This window comes from Procambarus clarkii, chromosome 26, assembly GCF_040958095.1.
Source record: "Procambarus clarkii isolate CNS0578487 chromosome 26, FALCON_Pclarkii_2.0, whole genome shotgun sequence".
NCBI lineage: Eukaryota > Metazoa > Arthropoda > Malacostraca > Decapoda > Cambaridae > Procambarus > Procambarus clarkii.
The window spans coordinates 18,284,130-18,299,766 of record NC_091175.1 but is presented as its reverse complement, the minus strand read 5'-3'; the positions used below and the strand labels follow the sequence as shown (position 1 = coordinate 18,299,766).

Here is a 15,637-nt window from a genome sequence, read left to right as displayed (position 1 = left end):
GTGACAGTGCAGTGTCAGACCACGGAGGAAGAATTGAAACAGGAATTTCCTTAAGTACTTTCGTATATTAATACATCTTCAGAAGGATTCCTTCTGAAGATGTATTAATATACGAAAGTACTTAAGGAAATTCCTGTTTCAATTCTTCCTCCGTGGTCTGACACTGTCACGATAATGTTATGTGATGCAATTCAAGTCCACCGAGATTATTTTATGCCACCATGCAAATTCTTTGTCATCAAAAGTTTTTGCTTGTCTTTTTTTTTGTGCTTACAACTTTTCTCTCTACTTTTACAAATGTGCATATTTTTGTTTCCAGGTTTGTATTAACAAGGCTAGAGACTGCATGCAAGCAATGCATTGTAGAGCCAAGATACAGAGAAAATTTACTGCATTTAGACCAGTGCACATTTTCCCAAAATTTCCAAATTTTATTATTAATATCTTTTAGCAAAGCAAAAACTTCTTTTGTGTATTTGTATTCCCATTTAATTATCTGGATATTATGATAACCATCTTACCACAAGAGAAACTAAACTTACACCATCAGTTCAAAGATGTTCACAAATATGACATTACTTTCAGACATTGTTAGTCTTATAGGGGTGGATGAGCATGTATATGACCAAGCTTGTACTGTACTGTTATTTATCTGAGAGTTGAGTATCGATACAAGACGACCTTACTCTAAAATGCAATACTGTACTGTGAGTAAATACCGAGTTCATATAATGGGACGGAACTTGTATCCCTGAATGTGCGTTTGATATCATCATATGACCTCAATTTTTTGTCATGGGTACATCACGTTCTTGAGATTATGTTGTACAATACTGTACTTAGTTCAAGGGTACTGATAGTAAATATGCTAATATTTCAAATTAAACTGATCCAGTAAAATTACTGCATCATACCCAATTACTGAGCATCCAGTAGCAGATGTCCAACAGTGTAGCTGTGACATAGTAAGAAAATTTTTTGCAAATCTTACCATGTATATATGAAGTTGCCTTTAGCCCATCATGATCCAGTCAGTAGTGCATGTGCCCAAGGAGTTCAGAGATGAATGTTCGATCATATCACATGGCTTCAATATTTTCTCAACCTAGTACAGTACTGTATTGTTGTGAAATTCAATTGCCATTGCTAGTAAAATGAATATTCGAACTGGTACCATTTTTATCACTATACAGTGTTTATATAACATTGCATCTATAAACTTAAAACTGATGCCTACAGTTATTAGGATAATGAAATAAATATATTACAATTACATATATATTTATATTGGTGCAAAATCTTGACAAGAACAACTTGGCCACAGATGTTAAAGGAAACTAATAGTTTGCTACTCAGTTGCTACTCGGTAGTCAATAAATGATCTCAAACACAGGGCCTGGGAGAGAATGAGGAAATAGAGATGTAGTAGCAATAGTTATGAAGGTGTATGGTGATATGGGTGATGATTGTACGATTCCAAGTGATCATTTCGGCAAGAGAATAGTAATGGAGGTGTGCACACATTATAATGAATGCTGGTGTCATTGGAGTGGAGGGCTGTAAGACTGGTGGAAGCATAACCCTATAGTCTGCCAATAAAGTGTTAAAACAGCAGTGATGATGATGCAGGAGAGGTGACAGGTAAACACTCCAATGGGTGTGATGATGACTGATGAAGATACAGTTACCTAGAGTGGCAGGACAACAATACAGCCTACCTTAGGATTTTGACAAAGAAGTAATGATTATACATGTTGGTAGAATGAACACAAGAATGTACACAAGAATTATGGTGATATGAAGACTGGGAAGACAAGAGGCAATACTGTCATACTAGTTTGTAGTACACCTCAAGAGAGATTTGCAACTCTTGTGATGGTGGTGGCTGAAAATATAATGAATTACAACAGTAGCATAATGCTAGTGATGCAGGAGTGATGATATAGGGATGTTAAGTGGTAGAAGTATAGCACAATCTACCACCAGACAGATAGGGACACACACAGGTGTCACAAGAATGATGGCAACTGTACATGATGGCAACCTAGAGTGGTAGTACAATACCACAGTCCACCACAGTTACCTCCGTAATGTTACCGTGACTGGTTGCTGCCCTTAGCACATCCAGACCACTTGCCACCTCACCGAAGACACGTGAACACCATTGGCCCTCCGGGAGGTCCCGGGTGAGGATGTAGAACTGGGCACTCCGGTGGTCCTCGGGTCCCCACCAAGACCCCACAGCTCCTGCCCTGCTCGACCTCCTGTACTCCCCACCCAGGTCAGGCAGCAATGATGTGCCTCCCTCACCATCATTAGTTTCATAGTCCCCTCCCACCATGCACTCCCCTGGCTGATCCTTGTCCTCTACCTCAAAGAATTTAGTGTTTGTGTAAGTGGGGCCTTGTAGGCCCATGCACAATAACACAAACTGTCTGGCTAGCCCAGTGTCTGGGGTCAACCAGATGGCGACCCGGCCTTTTGTTGACCCAGCCCATGCCAGATCAAGGAATGCCATGGTGGAAGAGTAGTCCAGTATGTTCACAATATCACTGTGCTGTAAAAAAAAAAAAAATATTACATTTTTATAATTGCAAATAGTTTGTTACATGTCAGTTATTACAAAATACACAGTATAGTAATTAATAATTGCAGTGCAACTGGAAAGCATGATAAAGGAACCTGGATCGAGCGAGCATGAATGGGCAAGGCCTGACGCAGAAGTGGGTGGAGGAACAGCTCTCCATCTTGTAAAGTAATCTTGGAAAAGTGGCAGCCATCTTGCTTTTGCTCCACAGCCACCACCTGGCCAGCCACCACCAGTCTCTTGACCGGCTCACTCATTCTGCGAAGATGTTCAATCTGCGGAGAATATCGGCTCCATTGTTACCCATGGACAACAAGAGGTCTGGACAATATGGACAGTGTCTGAACCACTTGAAACTGGACAAAGCAGTCCCCATTATAGCCTATGTGCAGTATCAACCCTATTATCACTAGTGGGCATTATCACTGTCATAATTTTGGATCAGTGTTGCAAATGAATATCTGCCATTAAGAAAAAAAAAAAAAAAGAGCAGTTTACAAGTGTGAAATTGGGTTTTCCACTCTGACAAGGTTACATCCAAAGAGAGAGCGACTCAACAGTGCAGTCGATGTGTATAACAAAACCACGCGAACCAGACTGGATCAAAATAACCAGCAACAGGCAGGCTCACCAGTCACACTGAAGAAGTAAATGTTTCATTTATTAGTTATAATTTCATTATTAAGTATACAAAAAATCTCTTTAAATTGATACTTTAAGTTTTGCCTAACATGTCAAGAGTTTTAACCCCTCAACTGTGCCGGCCAACAAATGTCGTTTTGAGAGTTTTCCGTTTTTTTATTAGGCTATATTTTAATGTTTTTTTTTAATGTTTTCATTAATCTTTGTGTTTTCAAATGAAAATACAGTAATTTAGTTTGGAAACATTTTGACATTAACTTTACCTGAACATTTATAAAAACAACAAAAATATGTCTTTAACAATTGCACTTTGAAGTTTTTGCCAAACACAGGTGCGCAATGCAGGGGTTAAACTAGCTTACATGTTATCTTGCTTTACATTACTTGTTGGATATTTTCAGACTTAAGAACAGAAATATGGCCATGAGGGTATGTAATATTATCGCATTGGGTCTTGGGGAGGAGGAGGAGGGAGAGGGATGTGAAGACCACTGCTCCAGGCTAACCCTAATCAAACCCTATCTCAACAAAAGAGACAAGGATAGGCTAGAGAGGCTCGCCCATCTGGAACCGACAGATTGAAAAATGTATCCACAAAAACACTGCCAAGGTGTAGCTCAAGGGTACAATAAAAATAGTGCTTACATACAGGGGTGAGGAAGCAGCCGGATACATCATGTATATCTGGCAGGGTTCTGTAGCACAGCGGTTTACATTCGACTTGCAAGCGAGGATCCCGGGTTCGATCCCTGGGTGGGACACAAATTGTTGGGTACATTTCCTTTAACCCGACGCCTCTGTTGACCTAGCGGTAAATAGGTACTCGGGAGTTAGGCAACTGTTGACAAACCTAAGTACGTACAGGCTTCCCGTCTCCGACAACAAGAATAATCCCGCACTCTCTGGAACAAAAGAGATAAAAATTTATGAACGTTCTATAGCGGCCAACCTACAAGGTAAAAAAACACTAAGGAGAACCAGACAACTAATGAACCGATGCTCAGCCCAAATATCTGCGTCTTTTCACGTAGTGGGAAACTCATGAGAATCATAACAGCCGAAGTACAAACTGGCTATATACAGAGAGCATAACTCTGGTGACTGGCAATCCAGGCACATGAAAGGTTTCTTTACACTCATCCTTACACTTCTTTACACAGAACAGAGCATCAGATCTAGTGACAAGACCCCCAAGGATACCAGCAGAGAGCAGTCACCAGACTCTTAAGAGTCTAGATGATAAACAGAGACATCTCATAAATACCAACACCAAAAAAGAAACCTCATGAAAAAGATTACCTGTTGAGAATTTCAAGAGTTCTTATACTTCTGTAACCTTCCCCAGCAATTGTGTGGTATACGAGGATGGTTCCTCTCCCACAGCCCAAAGGCCCAAATAGGCAAGGTGATCCAATAACTCCATCAGAAATGTGTCCAATTCTGTGCAGGCGATGAGTCACAATAACGTGACTGAAGTATGTTGACCAGACCACACACTAGAAGGGAAAGGGATGACGACGTTTCGGTCTGTCTTGGACCATTCTCAAGTCGATTCTCACAATTGACTTGAGAATGGTCCAGGATGGACCGAAACGTCGTCGTCCCTTCACCTTCTAACGTGTGTCCAATTCTACTTGATAGTTTCCACCATTGTTCCAGCAACATTTATTTGTTGGCACGAGATGGAAGAGCTGCGAGCCTCTGATGTTTAGAACGTATTTTCCAGTTATGCTTATAGCATTTGGACTCCTCATTGGATCTCCTTTGCACGTCCTACCACATCTTGCACTTGAGTATGCTGTATTTGTGTTGTGTAGATTTCAAACCTGTCTCTCCAATATTTTCCATGTTCATATTAATTGACATCTCTCTCTCTCTCCTCTTCATTCCAGGAATTACAGTTTGAGTGCTTAGTCAGTCCCCATGTAATGAAGCTGTGTGTATTAGTGACTTTATAACATTACATTATGTGCTTACGAATACTCCAACTTATTATTTTGTAATTGTCTGCGTTGGCAAATGACTGCAATCTTTTGAGACATTCAGTGTATGTAGGAGAGAAGTAGAGACATATCATAAATGTAAAAGCAGAAGGAACAGAGAACTTAAATTAATCAGGCACATGGTTTTGATATATAGTCAAGAGGCACCCAGTGAGACAGTAAAGCTGATGCAAAGTATCTGGAAATAATTATGTAGAATTTTGTTATGTACAGTACATGCTTACCATGTGCAATGAGGGGTAAGCATGTAAAACTTTGTTGGGGATGGAGGGAAAGGGGGGGCTTGCAGACAGCAAAATGACAATCAGGGATCCCAAGTTTGATTCCCAGGCAAGACAGAAATGGTTGGGCACATTTCTTTTCACCTCATGTCTCTACTCACCTAGCAGTAAATAGGTACCAGGACTTAAGCAACTGTTGTGGGTTGTATCCTGGGAGAAGGTTAGTAGTCTGACCTACAGGGGGGGAATGGGACCCTCAATACAAGTCTAAAGTATGTAGGTATATACAGTATATACCGATACATATAGATATTACAGGAACTGTGGTAGTGTATAGCGGTGCTCTGGATATTTTCACCGATAAGACACTAATCGGTGTACAATGGTGCTCGGGAATGTACTCTAGTGCTCAAAAGAATTTTCACTGGTTGCAAGTACATCGATGGATTTTATTCCCGCTTATCTGAAATATATTATATGTAACGATGCTTAGGAAATCGGCACTAGTGGAGGCACTCACTGTGAGCAGTGTAAAACAGCGCTGGGGAAATTTGTAATGGTGAAATACTATGGACATACATGGGTTACATTCCTGTTTACCTTGTGACTTTGTGGGTTGAAAATAATGGTAGAACTATTATTTAGCTGTAAATTTTTCAACAGTGAAATTTTTTTACAGAAAGGAGTATCATTACTGTATAATGCAACTGCTATCATAATTCTAGCAGCAAAAAAAGCAAAAATCTAGACAATACACATGCTGCATAAGTTATCCTATTGAGCTGTATTACAGGGAATACCAAATTTAAAAAGAAATGCAAACTTACAGTTATTTCCTCAAGAGGAACTCCACGAGTTATGTCCCAAACTTTCTCCATGATGTTGGTGGCCGAGTCCCTCGGGTGGACAAGCAGAGTTGCGGCACCTGCTTCTGGGGTTATTATCTCCTGGGCCTCCTTGATGGTCTCCTGCACCTGTCATTACCAACACAAGTATTTAGAGAGTAATCACACTAATGTGATGAATCAACGAGAAAATCCGTAGCAGCCGTGATGAGGATTCGAACCCATGCAGTGGGTGGTGGGATTGTCTGGGGCATTATCTTGAGATGATTTCAGGGCTTAGCATCTCCACGGCCCGGTCCTCAACCAGGCCTCACACCCCCAGAAAGCAGCCCGTAGCAGCTGTCTAACCCCCAGGTACCTATTTACTGCTAGGTAACAAGGGCATCAGGGTGAAAGAAACTCTGCCCATTTGTTTCTGCCTCCACCGGGGATCAAACCCGGAACCTCAGGACTAGGAATCCGAAGCACTGTCCACTCAGCTGTCAGGCGTGGGACTACCCACCGCATAGGATCAGAAATACTACAGGAACAACCGTGGACATTTTCAAGAGGAAATTAGATTGTTTCCTTCAATGAGTGCCGGACCAACCGGGCTGTGGTGGGTATGTGGGCCTGCGGGCCGCTCCAAGCAACAGCCTGGTGGACCAAACTCTCACAAGTCAAGTCTGGCCTCGGGCTGGGCTTGGGGAGTAGAACTACTCCCAGAACCTCCTCAACCAGGTATCAACCAGGTATAGGTTCAAATCCCCATCACGGCTTGTACGGATTTTCTCAACAAGAATATTAATTATGCCGGTCAAGTCTACCGAGTAAACGGGGACAGCCATGGTACCATCTGTGTAGTCATCACCTCCAGCGGCCTCCTTCACCAATTGTCTCCTGCTGCTGTCACTATCAACACAAGAATAATGGAGACAGTTTTTCCGGTGAGATAAGGGTTACAGAGAACAATGTTTTTAATCGATAAACTTTTTTGGAATACTTTGCATTAAAATGTAAAATATACATGCAAGAAAATGCATACACAGTTTTGAAAGCAGAGAATATAATGTATTAAAAACAAGAGAGTTTAGCTGAAATCATTTAAAAAATAAAATTTTGTTACTATTTTATTTATTACAAATAACAATACTTATATTAGTTTTTCTGAAGATAACTTTGCTATAATTGCTATCTTCCCAAAATGCTATGCATGTTAGTAGCTTTGCTAGAATGTAAGAACACCAGTGTTACGTACTCTCACAACCCAACGTATGGTCTCGTTAGTAAATAAATAAATAAGTCAATAAAATGTACTATGATGATGCTTCAGGCCTTGACTTAAGAGACCAATAGACAACTATTTGGTTCTGTAACTTGGTGGATCACATCTTTTTTTGCTCACAACCATGGAACCTGGGTTCAGTCCCAGAGAAAACTATTGGGCACATTTCCTTTCACCTGATGCCTCTGTTCAACTAGCAGCAAAATAGGTACCTGGTTACCTGGAAGCTAATCAATTGTTGTGGGTTGCATCCTGGGGAAGCTCAGTATTTGGCCCAAGGGGATCTCGACGAGACTTGAGTAGAGGCTTCCTATTCCCCGTCAACAGGAAATGTATTCATAATTAGGTGAATGAAACAAAAATCACATATACAACATGCAGCTTTGTGAAACATATGCAAAATTATGACTTAAAAAAACCTTAATTCAAAACTTTTAAACTTTTTGAACTTTAAGCAAATGTGGCCTTTAACAGCATACCTTTACTGAAGTGTGAAGTGCGTTGAAATCTGGGAAGATGTCCTGGCATTCGTGGAGCCATTCTTTTACCTCTACATGGCACTGATCAGCTCTGTCTGCGATTGTGTCAACCTCGTGTGCAGTGTAGACTTTTTCCAGGTTCCCCAACATAACCTGGAGCCGCTTTTTCCCGTCCTCTCCTTTTGCCGTCATATCAACTACACTGGTGTCTTCTTGTTCCAAGAGTTCAATTGTAGTTTTATTCTGTTCTACCAGACCATCGAGTTTATCTTGGAGTTGGTGATGGCGAGTCTTTCGGTCTCTCAGCTGTCCCCGATATTCACCCAGCTGGCACAGAGTGTCTTCACAGCTGGTAATGAGGCTGCTGATGTTGCTCTTTTGCTCCTGCACTAAGGAGCGTAACTTCTTGCCGATGCCTATTGGAGGGTCTTGACTACGTTTTGCCGGCACAGTTCCAACTGAAGCGAGTTTCCTAACAAAGGCCTCCATACCATAATTGATTGGAAACTGAGTAGCAGTTGTAGCAATGTGTTCAGCACGACAGCTGGGGCATGCAACCTGACCATTCTTGATAGCCCGTTCAATGCACTGAGAGCAAAACGCATGACCACAAGGCAATGAGCGTGGCCTGAGCAGAATTTCATCATAAGTGCCAAAACAGATTGTACATTCTTCTGGCTTGCTGTTATCCTGCTGAAGAATGTGTCATGTTAGACTGGATATACAGTATAAAAAAAAATTTAATAGCACTACTTGACAAAGTTTTCTTACTACAGGTATAAAATACTTATTAAAAACAATATGGATTTTAGCCCCATATAGACCAGAAAAGTACGATGCCAACAAGGGTACCGGTAATACAGTTGGATTCGTTCTTTACTCTCAATCAAGAGCACATGTTGACCAGACCACACACTAAAAGGTGAAGGGATGACGACGTTTCGGTCCGTCCTGGACCATTCTCAAGTCGATTGAGCACGTTTCCTATCACCTAATGATCCAGTTCACCTAGTAGAAAATAGGTAACCATAAGTCTGCTTATTGTGGGGTTGCATCCTGGCGAGGGTCAATAATTCGACTCTGTTGGGACCTCGATACAAGCCTAACACATACAGTACAGTACTCTTCAAAATTATGCACCTCCCCATACTTATGGCAAAAATAGAATGATGATCTTGTGGGTGAAAGATTGAAGACAGAAGTAGGTGCTGGGTACACAGTAGAGTGAGAAACATAGTTAGAGACAGACACAGAGAGACAGACAGACAGACAGTAGATGGTTGGATAAATTGATATATAGCAAGGTAGATGGATAGACAGATAGATGGGAAAGACCCGGGCAATAGTACAGTCTCTCCAGTTTCTTATATTTAATAGGAGGAGGAAGAGACAGACCTTAGATGCTTACAATGTTCGCCGATTGTTCCTATGGAACCTCTACTCTTCACTGGCTCTATTTTGCATATCCTATCATATCTTTGGCTCCATTTTGTTACTCATATTTGGGGCTTGACCTTCCAATATCTGCCATGAAGTGAGTAAAACAATTATCCTTACCATCATCAACAAGGCTGGAGTGTCGTTTATGCTCATCTTTGGAGGTCAAGCAGACACTGGAAGCAATGTTGCCTGCAAGGGAATTACTTGAATTAATACTATACTGTACTGTAATTAATTTTTAAGTGTAGTCAAATCAAATATACTGTACATGCATTTTGTTTTTATAAAAGAATTTGTTCGGCTCAACCTAAATTTTCGTGCAGTCAATATTATTATAAGTCCAAATTTTGGGGCATGCATAAAATGTCAAACATATTAAAAAGAAAAAATTAACAAAACGGATTCTGATCATATGGCACATTTATCTATCACCAGTTTAATAATAATTAAATACAACAATGAGGGTGTAGGAATGCAATAAATTTGATGATACACCTTAAAAATACAAATACCCATATATAATTATGGAATAACTGCATTCTCGGTAAAATCTTATATACTGTGTGTGTTATTTATTATATATATATAATACAGTATATATATATGCATACAAGCCTGAATGGTCCCCAGGCATACATGCAACTGAAAACTCACACCCCAGAAGTGACTCGAACCCATACTGCCAGGAGCGCTATGCAACTGGTGTACAGGGCACCTTATCCACTCAACCATCACGACCGAACAAAAACTGATGGTAGCTGATGGGGAAATAGCCTCGGCTACCATCAGCTTTTGTCTGGTCGTGATGGTTGAGTGGATAAGGTGCCCTGTACACCAGTTGCATAGCGCTCCTGGCAGTATGGGTTCGAGTCACTTCTGGGGTGTGAGTTTTCAATTATATATATATTACAGTATATATATACAGTATATATATATATATATATATATAATCTTTGGACAACACCCACCAGTGGGACTCGAACCCAGAAAGCACAACTACCTTCCAGTAGCTGGCATAACTAGTATGCTTGTAAGGTCTGATGGCATAGTGGGTTAAAGCATACTAGTTATGCCAGCTACTGGAAGGTAGTTGTGCTTTCTGGGTTCGAGTCCCACTGGTGGGTGTTGTCCAAAGATTGTTAATCTTCACTTGTGGTTTATGCAAGTATAGGCTTATATATATATATATATATATATATATATATATATATATATATATATATATATATATATTATAGTATATTTTATATATATATATATATATTATATATATATATATATATATATATATATACATACACACACATATACACACACATATACACAATGGTACCTCGGTTTAAGAGTTTAATCCATTCCTGGTGACAGCTCGTATTCCAAAAACTCATGGGGAAATTAGCTTCGGATTATAAGAAATAATAGGAAATGAATTAATTCGTTCCTGACTACCCAAAAACCTCACTTCAAACTAAATTTTATACCTAATTCATCTAAATAAACCTACAAAACTATGTTCAAGTTATTACTTACCCTTGCTGATGACTGCTGTTGGCGTATGGAAGATGGTGAGGAAGGGGGAGGAAGAGAGGTGTTACTGTTTGGAAGGGGAGTCCCCTTACATTATAACATCAGGCAGTGAGGACTTCACTGGTGTGCACTCTCTGGCACGTTTTGCCTGTATACCACTAGGACTTGTTTGTCTTACTAAGAATTTGTCTAAAGACACTTGTTTTTCCCTACATTTTAACACTTGTCTGTAGTAAGACATCACATCGTCATTTAAATGGTCAATGCAACGGCCTGCTACAGCTTTATCTAGGTAAGTTGTTTCAACAAAACTTTGCAGTTCTTCCCATACTTCACACATTTTCTTAATGAAGAAGGGACAGCTTCTACTGCCTCTACTCACTATTTTCTTAGGATGAACCTTACTTGGGACTTTCTTGGGACCCACGGCGAGATATATAATAACAACTTTTATGCTCAAATGGCAAAAAAAATGACAAAAAACTGTAAATCCTTGTGAAGAATTCAGGCGGGATAGTCACTGGGCACAAGGCACTGGTAAACTGAGGCGCGATCGCCGTACCACTACGTGCTAGTCGGCCTGTACGCGTATCAACACCCTCGTCTTCCGAGGTACCACTGTATATGTGTGATTATATATATATATATATATATATATATATATATATATATATATATATATATATATATATATATATATATATATATATATATATATATATATACACATTCATTTATATTTATATATATTATATATATATATATGTCGTACCTAGTAGCCAGAACGCACTTCTCAGCCTACTATGCAAGGCCCGATTTGCCTAATAAGCCAAGTTTTCATGAATTGTTTTTCGACTACCTAACCTACCTAACCTAGCCTAACCTAACTTTTTAGGCTACCTAACCTAACCTAACCTATAAAGATAGGTTAGTTAGGTTAGGTAGGGTTGGTTAGGTTCGGTCATATATCTACGTTAATTTTAACTCCAATAAAAAAAAAATTGACCTAATACATAATGAAATGGGTAGCTTTATCATTTCATAAGAAAAAAATTAAGAGAAAATATATTAATTCATGAAAACTTGGCTTATTAGGCAAATCAGGCCTTGCATAGTAGGCCGAGAAGTGCGTTCTGGCTACTAGGTACGACATATATATATATATATATATATATATATATATATATATATATATATATATTTTATTTTGTAAATGTCAAGAGTCTTTGGGGAGAGCCACGAGGCAATCCACTTACAACAGTTTCCCACCCCTGACCTAACTCCATTTATACTAACTTTTTGTTTCCCTAGGGCATGGTTATATCAAATCCAGCCAAGATAGCACCCCTAATGCCATGAGTCTATCTTTTTAATCACTTTCAACTGGTACTGTATCAAAAGCTGTGCTAAAGGTAAACAATATCACAAACCTTTTCAATATCAACTGGTTGATACCTTTTTGATACCTGGTTGATGGGGTTCTGGGAGTTCTTCTACTCCCCAAGCTCAGCCCGAGGCCAGGCTTGACTTGTGAGAGTTTGGTCCACCAGGCTGTTGCTTGAAGCGGCCCGCAGGGCCACGTACCCACCACAGCCCGGCTGATCCGGAACTTCTCTTAGAAAACCGTCCAGTTTTCTCTTGAAGATGTCCACGGTTGTTCTGGCAATATTTCTTATAGTCGCTGGGAGGACGTTGAACAACCGCGGACCTCTGACAACTGCCTCAATAATTTTGGAACAGAATGAAAGCAAATATGTAAAAAATGAGCAGCCCTTGGTACAACCATGTTGTGAATCATTTATTGATTTGTTTTTGCTATAATTAATTCAAATAATTTTCCCACAATAATGTAGATTAGGTCAAGTATCCTTGGATACTTGCAACACCATACATTAAACAGTTTGCCAATAAATTTTAAAACCAACATGACCTGACACAACCTAACTTTCAAGTTTATTTTTTCACATCTTTCCCGAAATGTTGCGCATACTAGTAGCTTTAGGTATGGTATATATTTGCTGTATGTAGAAATACAACATTTTGCTTGTAACTCATTGTGTATGTATGTACTTTTCCCTAGATAAACGGTTTTGACAATCGAAAAGCGAGCGTTGTTTACCAATTTTTTTTATTTATATATATACAAGAGTTCTTAAATTCTTGTACAGCCATTAGCACGCATAGCATTTAGGGCAAGTTGACCAGACCACACACTAGAAGGTGAAGGGACGACGACGTTTCGGTCCGCCCTGGACCATTCTCAAGTCGATTTAGGGCAAGTCTTTAATCTTACGTTCCCTGGAATACGACCCCACCAAAATGTTTAACAACCAGGTACCCATTTTACTGGTTGGTAAACAGAGGCTATAGTTAAGGATTGATGCCCAATATATCTTCCCCGGCCAGGATACGAACTCAGGACAAAGCGCTCACAAAACGCCAGGCGAGCATCTTACCACTACACCAGATTGACCATAGCCCAGATGTACTTTCCAAGTACAGCTGGAAAGGATCAAGGTAAATGAAGGAGAGACCTTCGACAAGCCACCGGCTTTCTGTCCTCGTCGAGGCCACTAGTCTTAGTGGCTCTCAGGTAAACCCAGGCAAGGATCCGTGGACCCCAAATTACCACTTCAAGCAGGGATAGAGTCTACTTCCCACCCAATCAGCCTCAGGAGACACATTAACACCTAACAACTAGCTCTTTCTTACCTTGTAGTGTGTGAAGACCTGCGGTAATGTTGTGCCAGTTACGATACTCACAACATAAAATGGTTCAAATATAACTTAATTCTGAAGCAACAATAACAATGGTTTGTTTACCCTACGCATTGGCCACTGTCCGAATGCTTCCCTTAACCTCAACTTCCTTCTCATATTTTCACATTTACAATTTTACAAGTCCAATCTCAGTTTTCCCTAGTACCTCCAATATTGCCAAGTTTCTTTTAACTCTATTTTGAGTTTAATTTTGTGTGATTAAAGTCAAGAAAAAGTTATTATGGTCCAGAGGCGATGTTGAATTGCTGTGCGTATTAGCGGCTTTAGACACTGTACTTGATAATGGTAAATAAATAAATAATAATAAATAAATGTTTATTTAGGTAAGGTACATACATACAAGAGATTTTCAAAATTTGTTCGATTTATAGATAGAGCTAGTCACACCAGCTTCACGCACAGAGAGATTACGGGAATTAAACCTCACGTCACTGGGAGACAAGAGTTAGAGGGGGACATGTTCACCACATACAAGATTTTCAGATGAATTGATAGGGTAGATAAAGACAGACTATTTACCACAGGGGGCATATGCACTAGGTGACACAGGTGAAAATTGAGTGCCCAAATGAGCCATAGAGACGTTAGAAAGAATTTTTTCAGTGTCAGAGTAGTAGACAAATGGAATGCATTAGGAAGTGATGTGGTGGAGGCTGACGTCATACACAGCTTTAAGTGTAGATATGATAGAGCCCTCATTGTGTATGTACAGGCTCAGGAACCTGTACACCAGTTGATTAACAATTGAGAGGCGGGACCAAAGAGCCAAAGCTCAACCTCCGCAAGTACAATTTGTTAAGTACAGCGTTTCGGGCATAAGCGGGTATTTACGTTACTTGAATCCTCCACTGTTCAAATATTTGTATGTATATACTATTGCCTAAATAATAATTTGTATTATTATTATTGTTATTATTATTAATAGCTGTGAACCAACGTTGGTTCTCCTGACAATAGGGCAATAATTTTGGCACTAAAGGTTGGCGCGTGAAATTTGAAAATTCAAATTAAAAAATTAAAATTCAATTTTTTTATTTAGGTAAAGGTACATACATAAATGATGAGTTACGAACATAATGTTGGATTTATAGATAGAGGTAGTACATACAATACCTAAAGCCACTAATACGCATAGCGTTTCGGGCAACGGTCTAGTTGTTCAACGTTGCTCAACATTCAAGTTCTCCCCACATCCCTAAAAACATCAGTCTGCTCAAGAAAACTTGACAGGCACAGGCAATAGACTGTAGAACTTGAGAGCCAGGGGAGAGGTGTACAATAAGCAGGTTGTACAAGAACATGTACAACCTGCTTATCGGAGGCGTGGCTGGCACCGTAGCCTCGTGACGAAGCACTATGGGCATAACTGAAAAAAAAATCGCCCAAAAAAATCTAAAATTTAAATATTTGTAAAAAAAAAAAAACTTTATGGCAACAGTGGAAACCGTATACTTTTATGATGAAAATTAACGTAATTATGGGCAATTTTCCAACCTCCACATTATACATTTTAATAATTATACATTTTGCCCGAAACTGTATTAGTGGCTTTAGGCATAGTATATACTAGCTCTATCTACAAATCCAACATTGTTTTCATTTATTTTGATTGTATTTTTACCTGAATAAGCATTATGTTAAAAATAAATATATGTTGATTGACCACTGTATCGTGGGTGAGGCGTGTGGTAAGAGATAGAGATGACAGTTACATAGTGCGGACTGTAGTGTGTAGAGGTGTTGTAATACTCGCTCTTTTCCCTCCCTGGAGTATCACCTCTATTACTTCTACTGCACTATGCCTCCCAAGTCAAAGGCTTTTGAAATCAAGACCAGCAAATTGGGCAC

General features: G+C 39.6%; 1 protein-coding gene across 7 annotated transcripts; it reads right to left on the bottom strand.

Moving 5' to 3' along the window:
• Positions 1-1,264: 1,264 nt before the first annotated feature.
• On the bottom strand, positions 1,265-13,907 carry LOC123756839 (uncharacterized). Of its 7 annotated transcripts, XM_069331936.1 has the most exons (7): positions 13,721-13,859; positions 12,464-12,725; positions 9,599-9,670; positions 8,042-8,734; positions 6,281-6,427; positions 2,683-2,862; positions 1,265-2,557 (listed from the first exon to the last, which is right to left on the bottom strand). In XM_069331936.1, exons 3-7 carry the CDS (start codon positions 9,632-9,634, stop codon positions 2,045-2,047), a joined length of 1,569 nt encoding a protein of 522 aa, XP_069188037.1. In that variant the 5' UTR covers positions 9,635-9,670; positions 12,464-12,725; positions 13,721-13,859; the 3' UTR covers positions 1,265-2,044. The 7 variants fall into 7 exon arrangements, with proteins under 7 accessions (XP_069188037.1, XP_045596171.2, XP_045596170.2 ...); XM_045740215.2 differs by lacking the exon at positions 12,464-12,725 and having other exon boundaries at positions 13,832-13,907; XM_045740214.2 differs by lacking the exon at positions 12,464-12,725 and having other exon boundaries at positions 13,721-13,879.
• Between the last annotated feature and the right edge of the window lie 1,730 nt (positions 13,908-15,637).

Coding starts and splice junctions, on each gene's coding strand:
- LOC123756839 (XM_045740215.2), bottom strand. CDS start 9,634: ATGAGCATAAACGACACTCCAGCCTTGTTGATGATG. Junction 8,735..9,598: donor CTCCAGCCTTGTTGATGATG/GTAAGGATAATT, acceptor CACATTCTTCAG/CAGGATAACAGCAAGCCAGA. Junction 2,558..2,682: donor TTCATGCTCGCTCGATCCAG/GTTCCTTTATCA, acceptor TTTTTTTTACAG/CACAGTGATATTGTGAACAT.